Source organism: Pimephales promelas, chromosome 25 (genome assembly GCF_988280905.1).
Source record: "Pimephales promelas chromosome 25, fPimPro1.hap1.1, whole genome shotgun sequence".
Lineage (NCBI taxonomy): Eukaryota > Metazoa > Chordata > Actinopteri > Cypriniformes > Leuciscidae > Pimephales > Pimephales promelas.
The window spans coordinates 15,416,710-15,433,022 of NC_142793.1; the positions used below are offsets into that span (position 1 = coordinate 15,416,710).

Genomic DNA, 16,313 nt, shown 5'->3' on the forward strand with positions numbered 1-16,313 from the left:
GTAACACTTCGTGAACTCACTCGAGGCCCACAGAGAAGGAAATGAATAGTTTAATAAAGTTGTTATTTTTGTTTGTTTTTTTTGCACACAAAAAGTATTCTCTTTGCTTGATAAACTTAAGATTGAGCCACCTGGACTATTTCAACAATGTCTTTAATAACTTTTCTGGGCCGGCAAGTTTCTATCACTTAGAAGCTTATGAAGGAGTGATCCAGCTCTATTGTGTTCCGAAGATGAACGAAAGTCTTACGGGGTTGGAACCGCGTAATTACTGCCAGAATTTTTATTTTTGGGTGAACTAACCCTTTAATTAGATAAGGGGTAAAAAATTACAATGGATTGCAAACACAACGATGTTTAGGGGGCAAGGGCCCTCTTGGAATTGCTATGAATATATTGATTTCAGGTGTACTAGTATCACTTAAATATCTATTATTAATTGTGCTCTTAATAACAGAGCACTTCTAAAGAAAAGCAAGAAAGTAGCTTTGTTGCCAGTGTCCCAAATTTTTAACTGATATTTTAAAGCCAATTTTTTCTACTGACATTAAAGACATGCCATGCTTTTCATTTCACATTAGCTTAATACTAATGTGTGGATTAAGATAAAATGCAGTATTTGGTGAGCATACAGTAGATAAATCCTTTATCGTGAACACACACATCCAATATTTTGTACTCTTGCCTAAAAACGGGGATATTTTTAACCGGTCTACTATATTTAGCTATGCACACACTGTCACATACTCACCATCTCTGTTTCCTGTCCCCTGGATTCTGGCAGTAGCGGTTTCTCCTCAGTGAATTGCTGATCCTTCATGGCAGCCATCCTGGAGAGCAACCTGCAATCACCATGGCAACACACACACCTGAGATTAACAAGGCTATTCGACAGCAAACCCTAATCCAATCAAATTCGTCTTGCTGCTCCAATATTGGAATATTACCCACACTACCATTGCTCAAACCATGTATGATGGTTTTCATACATGGCTTTCCCTGCTGGTGGAAAAAAAATAAATCCGATCATACCAGCTTAAAGACCCGATGATATCCAAACTGTTGTTTTGTGGCTTTTACACCATGTCTGTTAGCTTTGAGGTCATCTATACTTTAGTGCACTTCTAAAAGTTGAAATAAACTAACTTTAGTTTAACTAGACCAAAATGGACCACAAATGTTGATGATTCATCCTGCAAATTCCCTCTCCCCCTTTAAACCACCTGTAGCCAACTAACAATGCATAGGTTTACGACTACGACGTTACTAAAGCCTGTTGACCTACCCTCTCCATTATGCCCAGCCCAAATTTCCTGTTTCAATAGGAAATATGTACAACTGCACTTGTTAAACAATTTCCCGTGGGTCTTTAAGGTGGTAAAGCTTGTCAACCAATCAAGCTGTGTTAAGCTGGTGGCGACTATAGGTGGACCTCTGACGCACCTAAACCAGCTTGTTTGGACCAGCTAGTAACCATGTGTCTCTTTCCACTCCCTGGTTCTCTATGGAAAGAATCCATAAACATAAGCATTTGGTCCTTGATCCAATAAGTGTTAGGATACTAATGACTCAATTACATACAATATGATTATGACATCATGCATTAAATCGTATCAGCAACATAATTATTCAGATGACTTGAAGAGGACAACATTTTCCACAAGCAGCTTATGCTTGCTGGAAATTTCATGGGAGTGAATGTTTTAGTACATTGCAGCATTCTAATGGCTGCCTACTTGGGCAGTGTACTGAACTAGGGAGCGAATTGAGACACACCACATGTAAAACCAGCTACCATCAGGAGTTGGTTTTAACTGCATTTTCAGCAGGGCTGAATTTTCAATCTGGCTCCAAACAATAGAAAACTGCATGTGAGTATGGGGTTTTGTGGACTTATAATGAGGTGGCATTGTGAACATGGCTTGAATGTTGTTTGGTGGTTAGGTTCAGGATGACACGAAAAGGGTACAAACTTTTTAATCACCAGGAGCACAACACCAGTTGTGACACTAGCTCACAGGTTGTCTGAAGGGATCTGTTGATGGATGAGACAATGTACCTTTCCATCAGGTAGGCTACTTATTAAACTCCAGCTGTGTAGCTGAGGGTTGCCGGCTTGGGAGCTCCATCAGTGTCAGTTGATATTTCAATAACATGATGCTAAGCTAACACCTCCGCAGCCTAGTGCTAATTAACTAATCTCTAATAATTCTACAAAAACTTTGACAACGATTATGAAGAATGGCTTCATTTACAACCTTAATGGAAATATTGATAGCATAAACATGTAGGCGAAGCAACAGTCATTAACATCTACAGTATAGTAACATTTAACCTTCTAACCTCCTAATCTAAGTGCTTCCTCATAAACAAGAACATGAATTAGAAATAAAGAAAAGAAATAAAAATCCAAATATAAGTGCAGATTATTGCCACCTTCACCCAAGAGATGACAGAGCACTTTGGCATATAATTTTCTCAGTAAAGTCAAACAATAACTGAGTTTACTTCAGAACCCTTCACGTCAACAGAAAAGTCATAGTCCTGTAATCATGGGCAGTGTAAATCAAACCCTCGATGTGAATGGATAGAATGATTCAAAGCCCTGCAGGGAATGATTATTTTGGTTGCATAACACCTCCCATGAGTTGATTATAACGAGGTCTAGACATGACCACAATACCCCCAATTGGCCTCTCTTCCTCCCTCCCTTCCTCTCTGTCACAATTCTCTCTGTAGATCCATCTCATCTTCCCTCCTCCTCCCCCACATGTACTGACCTTTCTCAGATCATTATTATAATCATTAGCACTCTGTTTTGGTATACTATAATAGAGCTACATTTTTACTCTTTCTAAAGTGAACATGAGCGGTGCTTGCCAGTGGCTCCACACAACCACCATTGCAATGTGGTTGCTAGGTATTCCAAGTATTTTCTAGGATGTGGCATGTGGTTGTTCACTAGCTGAAGTCAACAGAGCCCACCCCCACTAGATATGGCTTAGGTCCCGTATTCAACTCTTTTTTTTTCTCACATTTTCTCCGCCAGGTGAAAATGTTAAGTGCAATTGCTTATAAAAGTAATAATACACCTCTTCTAATCAAGCTGCACAATTTCAGGTACCTAAGCCAAATTTTAATATTCAGGTTTAGAGATTTAAACAAACCTAAAATCTTAAAGGAGAAATCCGGCACAAAATGAACCTTTGGTCTAATAACACATTGGTACCTAGTCAACCGTTCTATGAGATTTGTTTTTATGATAATCGAATGTAAAGAGTTTTATCTCTAAAAAATGTTTAGCATTTACGCTAGTATATGGGGTCATTTAGTAAGCAAAAAGAAATCGCTTCTTAATTCCACTAACAAGGCTCAAAAAAGCCCCACACTAACACAGTAACATAATAAGGGGCCCTACATGCAAAACGAAGCATTGAGAACTTTGTAAGTATACAGACCGTTTAATAAGAAGATACTTTATTAAGACAGTGCACTTTGTGTGTACCGACAGGAGCCATCTTTGGAAAACAGTCTTTGGAGAACGCCGTTCATACAGTTCAGAAGTTCACTGAACTTCATTCAGTTCAGCTATCTTGGCACGTCATTCGTGGTTCGAATTGTCGAGACTGTTTTCCAAAGATGGCTTCTGTCTGTATATACAAAGTGAACTGTCTTTATAAAGTATCTTCTTATTAAACAGTCTGTACTAGGCTTGCCGCGATAGACGGTGTTGACGGTGTTACCGGTTTTAAGCCCCATCACCGGTGACATCACTTTCCCACCGTGACACTGCGATGTCTTGACTTTTTTTTTTAAAGTATTCGTTTTTGCTAAAATATTTATTTGAATTAATTAAAAATAATAATTTTCAATTATTTAGTTCTGAAGAGAGCATTATAATTAAAAATGAACTGCGCAACGCGTGCCGTCACGTCACAGATCAGCAAGCATCAGGATTCCATTTAGCACGTGTGGAGACGAGAACGAGTCAAATTACAGAAAAGCAAGATAATGGCGGAAGATTTGGTGTCAAAACGCAATGCAAAAGCGCCTGTTTGGCAATATTTTGGCCAATATATATTAATGTTAATAAATGCCAATTTATAGTGTTTTACTTTTTTTTAGAGTGCTGTCATTTATGTAGGCTAAGGTCCTTTTTAAAGTTTTTATTTTATATTCGTCTCTTTTTATTTGGTTTTATCTTATTTAAACTTTGTTTAATTTATTTAGGCCTATTTTGTTTTCTTATTCGTTAATAAACGTTTTATTTTTTTTGGGCCCACAGTTTGCCGATTTTCACTTTTTTCAGCCTATGCATGGGGTTATTTTTATTCGTTCGTTATGCTAATAAAAGTTCTGTCTATATTTTATTCGTTTATTATTCTAATAAAAGTGCTGTCTAAATAAAAGTTTATTGTCAGCGAGTTGTTTTTTGTTTTTGTGTTTTTTTGTCCATTCCAGCAATTGACGCTGAATTGCAATTGACGCTTATTTCGAAAGTGAAAGTATGTCATTTATGTAGGCTAAGGTCCGTTTTGAAGTTTTTATTTTATATTCGTCTCTTTTTAATTGGTTTTATCTCATTTAAACTTTGTGTAATTTATTTAGGCCTATTTTATTTTCTTATTCGTTAATAAACGTTTTATGGTTCTTATTTGTTTGGGCCCACATTTTGCCGATTTTCACTTTTTTCAGCCTATGCATGGGGTTATTTTTATTCGTTCGTTATGCTAATAAAAGTCTATAAATAAAAGTTTTATTATCAGCGAGTTGTTTTTTTTTTGTCCATTCAAGCAATTGACGCTTATTTCGAAAGTGAAAGTATAACGCGCACGCATTTAAAAGCTATTTAACCCCCCCGCCCTGCCCTCCACGGTGACACCGGGATTACCGGTGTTGTCACACGTCGATTAACCGGTGGGAAATTTTCCTCACCGCGGCAACCCTAGTCTGTACACTTACAAAGTTCTCAATGCTTCATTTTGCATCTAGGGACCCTCGTTATGTTTCTGTGTTAGTGTGGGGCCATGTTAGTGGTATTAACTAGCGATTTCTTTTTGCATACTAAATGACCCCATATACTAGCGTATACGCTAAACAGTTTTTAGAGATACCAATGTGTAATTGACCAAAGGTTCATTTTGCGGCGGAATTCTCCTTTAAGTAGGATCAATAGTAATAGCAACCTTGCACAGTGGCGCCTCCAGAAATTTTTCATAGGGGTGGCCAGATGGGGCCAGTTAAAATCTTGGGGTGGCACACCAAAACTACAGTATAAACCATAATTTCAGAATTGTATTCTACTGTTGTGTAGAAAACTATCAGAAAGACTTAAGGAAACTCCTACTGATATACTTTGGTTTATTGTGTAATATTTAATGTTACTAATGATATCATAGGGCCCTACTAATATATATTATATTATATATAATGATATGTATTATATGATATATATATATATATATATATATATGGCCTTGCCCCACAGCAAATTTCCAGATACTTACAAAATTGTGATGAATTTAATCATTTTTAAATTATTATTTTGCAGTGTAAGATTACAGTTAACACCTTTAAATACTACATAAATGTATTTTTGAATTTTTAATAAACTTAATGAGTGTATACATCAGTAGCAAAAAGTAATTCTTGAAAAAATCTGCACAGTAATTTTATAAAATCTAAATATGTTAATAAAAACAAATGACTATTAGTTCTCTTTTAAAATTCAATGTCACAATTTAATACATGTCACAATTTTATATACATATATATTAATGTCAAGAATTCAGAAGTGCATAGCCTACACTACAAATAAATAATATACAATTAAATTATGCTTATTTAAAATGTATTGAGCAGGCTAGGTATAACAAAATATATTGCCTTTTAATAATATTTCAGTGCGCAAACCCATGATAACATGAAAAACAGAGAGCACACAGCGTGTATGCGCATCGCGGGTGCAGAATCAATGATGTGCTCAAAGCAACATGGAGTCACAGACTCACAGTGTGCAGCAGCACTGCGCTTCAGAAGTGCGCATTTAAAAGCTCATGTCACAAATCAAAGAAATGTTGAGCGCACAAATCCTAGTGCGATTTGTTCCTTTGTTTCACAGTTATTGTGCGTTTGATGCCGATTCATAGTCCTTGTGATATGTGTGATCTAACAGTAACAAGCACACGGTAGTGAGTCGTTTAAAAACAGCTACAAACTCCAAGAAAATAAAGTAATTTTATGCGAATATACTGTACAGCCTTTTATCTACAGATCATGCATTTATAACGTGAATATATCATATTGGAGAGAGTTTTACCGTGCATCCAAGAGGCGCGCGTGCTGATTGAATATGAATGGAGAATGATTGACAGCCGCAGAGGATGGAAAACGGGTTTCCGTATACTTTAATGATGTAATTATACTTCTGTCCCTCACATTAAGCTATGGAAGGACTTCAGATGACTTTGTCACCCAAACTGACGTGAAAAAAGCGGGAGGCGCCGAAAAGCGCGCTGTTTGCATCCCTGCCTGTCCAAACGTGGCAAAAACACATCAAAAAGCTGCTGTAACAGTATACCATTTGGCACTTAAAAAGCACGTCACGACACATAATTCCCCGTCTTCTTTTACTTAAGAATATTTTTGACTTATTTATAAAATGCATAACTGATGCTACAAAAATTAATACTAGCCATTGGGGTGGCCAATGGGGTGGCCAGGAGTCGGCCAGGGGTGGCCATGGCCACCCCTGGCCACCCCCTGGTGGCGCCATTGACCTTGCATGCACAGCTAATAACTGGCTAAAATTGTATTGTATTAAATTGTATGTATATACTCTATGGAGATATATCATTTAGGTCTATAATATTTAAGTCACATTTTCTATGGGTTAAATATAACATTTTCTTTTAAAAGTTCTTAATCAACAACATTAGTGTTATCTTGTAATAAAAATTACAGTACAGGGAACTAATACATTCATGTCAAAAACCAACCTGTTGCCAACCTTATCAAAGGGATTTATTTTTTGTGGGTTCTGTACCCTGTCAGTGTTTCCATGGTAACCTATAGTAATGCCAGTAGACAATTTTCTCGGAGTTGGATAACCTTTACTTTCCTTTATCCTTTTCAACAGCTTCACTACTAGTCCTAACTGACGTTAAAGAAAAAAAATAGAATTTGGAGAAAATAGGTGGGCACTCTCCGACACGTTTAGAGAATGTTGGCCATTGATCTAGATAGAGTGGCACATATTGAATGAGATTGAGCAGACAACATCAGCCAGGGCTGGCATTTGACCTGGCCCGGTGACAATAAAAAGTGCATGAGGGAATATGACAACAGAATGACCATTGGAAGAGAATATGTCAGACACCAAATCAATACATTTGTTTAAAGGCAAGGGTCTGACCTGATATACAGAATCCCATCAATACCTGGAAACTGGGTTAGAACAAGACAATGTGTGTTTATGCTGTGCACAAACAAAATCTGTTACAACTGAATCTGTCAGATGGATTTCTCTTCATCAAGTCATTCTCTGAACACAAAACAGGCAAAACATTTTGGCACAAAGCTGCCAAGAATTTGAGCAATACAGTCTCATTGGCATCGCTATTAGGTTATACAAGTGATCAAAGTTTTAATTAGTCATTTGGATGCTAACATTATTAAGGCAAACAGAACATGGCTGCTTAAGCAAGGTGTAAAGAGTGCTAAGTACCACCCACATACTGGCAGCATCAACCAGGAAATAAAAAATAGATGTAAAATTTATGTCAATGTGGAAATATGGGAGAAATCAGCAGAAAACCTGAGCTATAGCTGTTTTTATAAAGCACTTGTTACTGTCTGGAAAAATTAAAACATAAAGGCAAATACTGGAAACTATCCTCCGTTTACACCCACTTAAAACTAACTTGGCCTCATTGCTAAGTTTTATCTTCTTGTTCTTCTAATATGTATATATTTCAATTTCATTCAAGTCTAATATTCTAACAAATTCAAATGTAGAGGTTGATGGAAGATGAAAATACTCAAATGGGAATAAAACAAGCTCACTTAACCCTAACACTTAATTGACTGTTCCAGGAACGTTACATATACTGATGCACACCCTAGTCCAGTGATTCCCAAACAGCAGGTATTGGTATTGATACCAATCAACTGTGCCAACTAGAGAATGATGTAATTGCAGGCCAATTGAGTTAAGGACATAAAGAAAAATTTTAATTAATACAGTACTACAACTTCATCTTTCAGCTTAATAATGTCAGAAGCTAATATTTTAGACACAACACAATGTGGTCTCTTTATTACCCACCCTTGTGAATCTGTAAGTGAGATATGCCTCATCATATTTTCTTTTCTTAAAGCTGTTTACAATGGACAAACATTTTTGTCCTTTGTGTCAGAAGTTGTGCAGTTGATGGAATATGTCGGAAATAGAACTGGCATCAGTTTTATTGTCGGGAATTTGTTGTGTCGTACTGCATCCAGTGTACAGCATCACTGATTTTCTATTTGCTGTTGTCACATCAGGCTGCTCGCGTCTGGTGTAAACACATTGTTTTGGTAGTTGGCACATTACAAGTGCCTGCTTTACATTTGGCACTGACAAAACCTTCACTCTTGTCTATGCTTAGTTCAGAACCATGCATCGTTCTTTTATATATATTTTTTTAACTAAATTCTGATTCTTTAACCATGCCATCAAGCAGTCTGTTAATCCATGACAACAACCGCTACAACTTATAATCTTGTGTCATTTTGGGGTAATAAAATGTCAAATTAATATTTTATGTTCATATAATTACTTATGTGGCAAGTAGCCACTTAAGTGGGATAATTTCACAATGGGGTCTTATATCACCCTGAAAAGGTTTCTCTGCACAACAATCTGTTGACTGTACACTATCCCTTGGCCTCGCCACACCCCCCTCTTTATAACCCTGAGCCCCCACTATGAGGCGTACTACCCAAGTTGGGAAACAATAGACAATAACAGAATATGGTTTTGTATTAAACTTGAGATAAAAAGCAGCTGTGGAACTCACAAAATCTTGATCCCTCACTTCACACCTCCAGAGGGATTCTGGGTAACATCCGAAGGGTCAATAACAGCTACAGTATCTGCCCTGATAGTGTTGTACCACCAGAATTAACCATGTTTCCAACCCCTCACACTGCCACTTGTCAGGAGCTGCCCAGTGCTCTAAGCCAGTCTGACAGATGGTGAGTTGGTATGTGGTCCTCAATAAGGCTGTTTTACCTTGGCCAAAAGTACAGTAAGCTGGCTGAACCTTTCCTTAAAACAGGTTTCTATACTGTATGGATTAGTAGGAAACCAATCCAGGAATATTAGGTGCATTTTCCATTAAAGATTAATGGTTCCATTTTGATAAATAGCCGGCATCTAAAAGCTTTCATGAAGCGATTTTTCGCTTTGGCCTGAGCTTTTATCACAGATGCACACCTATTTAGGTCAGAATATAATACAATCAAACCCATAATGGCTTTCTCCAATCATGTGCAGTCAAATTTATGGAGATTTCTTTCATTTATTGTAGTTCATAAAAGCAAAATTGGTATCATGTGGCTCAGTTTGTTCTAAGCTTGGGGGCACTGGAGGTCAAGGAATGCAGAAGTTTTGCAGAACCCTTTTGAACAGAAAAACATCCAAAGTACCAAAGCCACCAAAACAAAACAATGGACATCAAGGCCAATACATCTCCGAATGTAACATATATGGACATTACTTTTTTATTATCAAATAACATAACTCAAGCAAGAACCAATTGTAAGATATTCAAGACCTCATAATTCAGATTCCTACTGTCTATAGTATGAATCCTAAATGATAAAATGAATCTTTTGACATTAAATCAGCTTGGAAACATAAATCTACATCAATGCATTGGTCACAAACTCAAGGCTGGAACAATCAACAGCTATTGGCCAATGAATTATGAGTAATGATCTAGTGCTGAGTAATGATTGACACTTGGCCTTGTTTGGCCATTGCCCAGTGATTGGTCAACAAATCAAAGTGGTCAGACACATCAACGAGCCATGGAATTCACAAGCAAAGTGACAAACAAAAAAAAATGAAGGCATGGATGCTATAAAAAAAAAAGTAAAAGGCTACAACTTCAGTTACAGGCGGAACTACGTACATTGTCTGCAGCAGGCTCTGTGGAACCGTGCAGCTAGTCTTGGATGGAAAGTTCCAGAACAATCCGGGTCCCATCTATCAGTACAAAACAAGATCCATTTGTAATTCAGCTATACACAATATTTGGTATTCAGAAAAATCTTAGTATTCAGGAAGCCCCCTCCGAGTCCTGTATGCTAAAATGTAAACTTGTCCCAGGGCATGCCTCTTTCCAAGATATGTTTTATTGAAAAGTTCCAGGCATTTTTAAAAAAATCCTTTGTAAATGACATTCTTTATACAAATCTCAAGCCAGGAGCTTCTATTAGAGTAAAGCTAACATGCAGTTTATTAAAAAATATTTTTCCATGCTCTGTGGAGAACAGTCCAACAGTTCTAACAGGGAAGGCTTTCAGGATGTGTGTGAGACAGAAAAGTTTCCAAGGCGTCTGTTGCATTATTATGTAATGTAGAAATGGGGGCATCTCATTGTTGTCTTGCAGGGATCCGTAGCAACAACCAAAAAAAGGATCGGCCTTGCATCAAGTTGCGTCAGTAATGCCATCTTTGTTTTTACAAGGCTAAATATTACTTAAAATATTTACTTTAATCGCTTGTTTAGAAAAAAAGCATGCCACACATTGTTATTCATCTTTGCAGCTTTAATGATTACACACAGTAATTAAACTACCTGCTTGAATTTCCACCAACCTTTGAGTTACATAGATAATATGTATTTCAGCTTCATGCTGTTTTGTCAACCACAGGTGTGGTAGTCGCCATTTGCTGTATTTAAACTACAACTGTTTTATTTTAAACCCAACATAAAAGATTTCATCTTTAGGCACGGGCTAACAACATCACCCATCACCACTTTAAAGCTGAAAGTGTCAAAGCTTGTGATAAGTCCCAGTTATCCACCCTGGAAAGTTCCACAGCCCTCCTGGCCTCCCAGTGCAAGCTGGAACCCAACCAGGTACACTGGCGTCAGATATTTTGTGAAGTGTTATTGAGATTAAGAAAACAAAAGCTGTGCTTATCAGTTATTACACAGACCCAGATACAGCACCATAGCAGATAGCATTACTCCAATGAAGAAAAAAGGACACCTGTTAATAGACTTACCCAGAATTTAAGGGGTGGTCTGGATGGACCGCCACTGGCTTGCTGTTTTTGGCAAAGCGTCCTTGTCTGACGCAGTTATTTTGTGGGGTTAATAAATTTAACCTGCAGACAACCCATTGACGCCAATGCAGAGGCTGGTACTATGAAGCGTAGCTTATGACACAAGCGCTGGAATACTCTCAGCAGGGACTCTAATGTTTCTTCTGAGGTGGAGTCCCTCAAGGCCCATTGTTGAGGCACTTTTTGACCATTTGCCACGTCTTCAAAACAACCAAGTAGTCAACTTAACCTAACAGATGTCCTAGAGTTCTCTTGAATGATATTTCTATTTTGCACCTTTTTACAACAATCACCGCAATTACTAAGGAGATCTTTCTTACCTTTGCTTGGGGACTGTGTTCCTGTTGTCGTCTAAAAAGATTTTGATGTGTTTAGCCTCTCTTTTTGTTTGCTTGTGGGTGCGTTTCAGAGCGATGCCGTCTACCCTATGAGGGCTATTCTGTGTGAATCTCTCTACCTCTGTTCCACCCTCCCTCGTTCGTTCGCTCACACTCCCCCTCCCTTTTTTGGCTCTATAATAAACAGAGAACACGTGTCCTTTTGGATGATGCAGCCTGAGCCATACCAACAGATGAGAGCGAGATAGAGGGAGGGAGAAAGAGCAATCGGGACACAGAGAGGGACAGACAGGAGAGAGATCGAGAGATAAGAAATTGGATACAGGAGAGGACTGAAAGAAGAGCAAAGGGCAGACAGGAAGGAATCAAGGAGACAGAGAGGGTAAAGAAAGAGTGAGGGATGAGTAAAGCCTGGAGGCTTAGGATGAAAGGCTGTCCAATTAGACCACAAGTGGCAGCTCTGTACACGCAATTCTTGCACTTCAGGGAGAAGGCATGAATTTGGCAGCATGATCTTTTATCGAGGCAGCTTTTACTAGAAACTGTTCTCCCAAGTGATTATAAATGCATACTCATATACCGACCCAAACACTGCCACAACAAACCCACACATTTACTTATCACAGCATTATTCGAAGACACAGATACATACGTGCATACACGTTTGTTACAGAGCAATGTATACTTATTTGTACTCTTTTATGACAATTTCCCCCTGAAGAATACTTTTAATCTTAGTCAAGGTTTCTTGCACCAAAAACAGTTGTAATTCAATTCCTCTAACTCTAGGATTTAGTCAGTTTTTGCTACCATACCTTCTATAGATAAATGCTGTCATAATTGTCTTATCCCAATGAATGGGGTAGTCAAGGGTTCAAGACTGGTTAGCATGGTCCAGGTACCCAAACTCGTTGTTAGACATTGTACCTACATCAAAATGAGAACAACAAAATATTTTCAATAAATGGTCATTCAAAATTAGCTGCATGTCCTGACAAAAAAAATGTATGCAAATAAGTAAATGTTTGTGCAGGTCGTAATATTGAAAATGATGATGATATTGAGGGTGATAACTGCTTATCATTTGCAAGACGCCAAAAGCATTGAATCATAGCAAATCAATATCCCAATCAACACATCTAAAGGATGGAAAAACTGACACATGCCTTGTCTCCCCTTGCGGTCTCACAGTCTTTAATATTCTTCAATCCTGTAACCAAGAAAAAGTCTTGCTGCCCATCACTAGTCTGACTCAGCCTGTAGCTTCTGGGTAGAAATCGTCAGCAATTTTGAAACGGCTATAAAACCTTTCCCTGGCAATTCTGAGGGTCTTTTGCTGTTGGATATACCATATAACCCACTTTGGAGCCACAATCAGCAATCTCAATTATATTGTTGGCTCAGTTAAGAGGGGAAAAGGTGCACATGCCAACTCACTACTCTATTGTTCCTACTTATACAATTTTAACTATATAAAATCAAATCAAAGGTGTTCTGATCGATTTTATTCGGCCATGGCCCCAGCCTGTAAACTTCTGAGAGTACAGTATTTCAGCACACTTGTTGAGTTGACTGAACAAGAGATGTCAACTCTCATTATGCTGCAGTCTGACATATAATTTGCTGAAGATTGCTTTCCACTCTTCAACGTAAAATGTGCCAATACACTAGCTCAAACCAGCCCCGAACGATTAACTTTCATTAGGAATTATAGGCCAGTTTAAATCCACTTCTTGTACACAACAGTGCAGCACAGTGTACATTCCTCTCTGTTTCATTATTTGTTGCACATTTAAGACAGTAACACATTCTTGGCTCACAGTCTTGCAGGCTAATTAACCCTTATTTGTCTCTATATTACCTCTGCGATAAGGAGAAATAGGTCAGATGCCTTTTTTGGAAAGGTCTATAACAGTAGATGGACTATAGCCAGATTTGAAGTGGTGAATTGAGAGAAATCTGGCAGCACTCTGGACCACAGTTGATAGGCGAAGCACGTTTTGAGTCTTTTGTTTGTCTGAGGTTTGTTTGTCTGTATCTGTGCCAATGGGAACTTTAAACTGCTCATTGCTAAGCTGGACATACTCAAGACATGTGCTATCAAGGTGGCAAAACTGTTGTCCCAATGCAATGTGGAGAGTGTCGGTGCATCTGTCTAAAGGAAAGACATCACAATTAGGAGTGTCAGAGGTACTTAATGTTGACTTGTGGTCTTGTGGTTTTCACTTGGACATAGGGCTGCAAAATAAATATAAATAAATTAATGACATTTCAACTGTGGTGTCTGCAACTGATCACAAAAAACGCGATTTGAGTCTACAAGTTGTATCAAAAATTGACATTGAGTTGGATTTGTGTTGCTTTTTAGGAACTTACGTATACTTACTGTGCGGTTTGAATCCCTTGTAGACTGAATTTGCCTCAGCACATGCTTGAATCCAGATTGTCTGAAACACAATGCTTATATTTATTTGACATTCCACATGATTGAAGATAAAAAGTGAGGGATTTACTTACTCAATAGGACAGGCATTACTCTAGCATACAACGATGGTAGCTCATGGTTGGCTACTTGCAGAGATTTAACCAGCAACCTTCTGGTTAAAAGCCCTATGCCACTGACACAACACCTAAAAGTAGATTGTAACTTTTTCTAAAGAGAAAGTGTGTGGTTGCCTGTTCAAAATGCACTGCCACAAGTAGGTGGTTGCAATTTAATTGTCTCAGCACAATCTTTAATACAAATTAGATTCTTTCTGAAGCATGATACTTCCATGAATGTGGTGATGTGCCACTCAAATGAGAGATAAACATGAGAGATGGACAGCTTAGCTATGACTCATCCCTCCATTATAGCAGGAACGAAGCAGAACAGGTCACTCGACTCTGATATTTATGGATGTTCTCTCCTCATCAGCCTGAAAACACTTGTCCTTCAACCTGGCATCGTCTGACACTGATAGAGAGAATGGGAAACAAGGGAAGGAGAGAGGTGGTGAGAGAAAGATACATAAAAATACAGCAAAATAAATGCTTTTATAACAGCTCAGCCTATTTAAACAAGACAGGTCAATCAGCAGTGAAAAAGGCAATTGGATCTCTAAAATAATGCTATTTTTTTAATGAGTCGCTGTAGGTTGATTAGAAGGGGAAGGGCAATACTTTCCAACACCTTAATATCCGTTCCAACACATCTAACATCCACAGAGTTTCCATGAGGGGGCATTTTGCAGTGCCTATAATGAAAATATATGTATATAGATATATTACAAAATAATTGACAGTACAGAAACCTTAGGAAATATGAGATGAAATGGAATAATTTGGACAAAGTAAAATACTCACATGTTTGGATATCCACATTTTCATTCATGTTAAAATCTAAACAAACTCAACATTATGATATGTAGATGTGCTGAATCTTAGAGACCACTTAGCACATATAAATGTGATTGCACCTGTAGTGTTTATAAAGAACCTGATGACTAACGGTTTGAAAAGGAGGTCATTATTAATATGCTAGAAACAGGAAGTAGTACAAAAAAAATGTATGGAACAAAAAACAGAGAGTGGACTTTGCCTCATGTCAGATGTCAACTACAGGTTCATTTTTTTTTACAGGGTTTTAGGGCTAAAAGAGTGTTAAACTCCCACACTTTCAAGAGTGATTGCAAACCCAGTCAGGGAGAGATTAGCCACATCTGAAGAGCAGCGTGTGTGGGCGTTAGCTTAGATACGGCTAATCCTGACACCTCTGTTTCTCTCTCCATCTCTCTCTTTTTCCTCCAAGTCGTGTCTGTTCTTTTTAAACAAAAAGGTCTGAAAATAGGCTCAGTGAAATAACTAAAAGAAACAACAAGTCTCAAAGATGGACACTAGGGAACACTAGTAAATACTTTACATCCAACTTTAAAAGAGATGCAACACAGTCAGCTGAGGACAGATGGGATCTCAAATCTTTTGCAGGATTCTCACACAGTTAAAAAAAGGAATAATTCTGCAGTGAATAAGAGGACTGTTGATCGAGGAAGGGATTGTGAAAAGACGTCAATGTCCCAGCCCCCCCCCCCCCCCCCCCAAAAAAAAAAATAATTCTGTCAGTAATTACTCACCCTCATGTTGTACCAACACCTTAAGACTTTTGTTCATCTTTGGAACACAAATTAAGACATTTTTTATTAAATCTGAGAGCTGGATCACTCCTTCATAGGCTTCTTAAGAGATCAAAACTGGCCGGCCCAAAAGTTATTAAATACATCGTTAAAATAGTCAGAGTGCCTACAGTGGCTCAATCTTAAGTTTATCAAGCCACGAGAATACATTTTGTCCGCAAAAAAAACTAAAACAAAAATAAGTACTTAATTCAACTATTCATGTTCTTCTTTGTGGGCCTCGAGATTTCACATAGTGAAACTGTGCATAGCTTTTAGGTTGTACGTCACACACATGACCAGCATCGGCCAATCGTGAGCCTACATGTGACGGAAACACAGAAGCTTTGTGCATTTTCACTTCGTGAAATCCCACGGCCTACAGAGAAAGAAATGAATAGTTGAATGAAGTTGTTATTTTTGTTCGTTTTTTGCACACAAAATGTATTCTCGTCGCTTGATAAAAAGGACAACGGCGCAAAA

General features: G+C 38.0%; 1 protein-coding gene across 5 annotated transcripts in view; it reads right to left on the reverse strand.

Annotated features, from left to right (window-relative positions):
- ndrg4 (NDRG family member 4) overlaps positions 1 to 11,798 on the reverse strand; it is a 30,465-nt gene extending 18,667 nt beyond the window's left edge. For 2 of the 5 annotated variants that reach the window (XM_039648034.2, XM_039648033.2), the window contains exons 1-3: positions 11,662 to 11,797; positions 10,179 to 10,252; positions 752 to 842 (exon numbers count right to left, since the gene is read on the reverse strand). In XM_039648034.2, coding sequence (XP_039503968.1) covers positions 752 to 842; positions 10,179 to 10,252 — 165 coding nt within the window. In that variant the 5' untranslated portion in view covers positions 11,662 to 11,797. Of the gene's footprint in view, positions 1 to 751; positions 843 to 10,178; positions 10,253 to 11,661 lie in introns of all 5 variants that reach the window. The other 3 variants (XM_039648035.2, XM_039648036.2, XM_039648032.2) reach the window with 2 other exon arrangements.
- Positions 11,799 to 16,313: the final 4,515 nt, after the last annotated feature.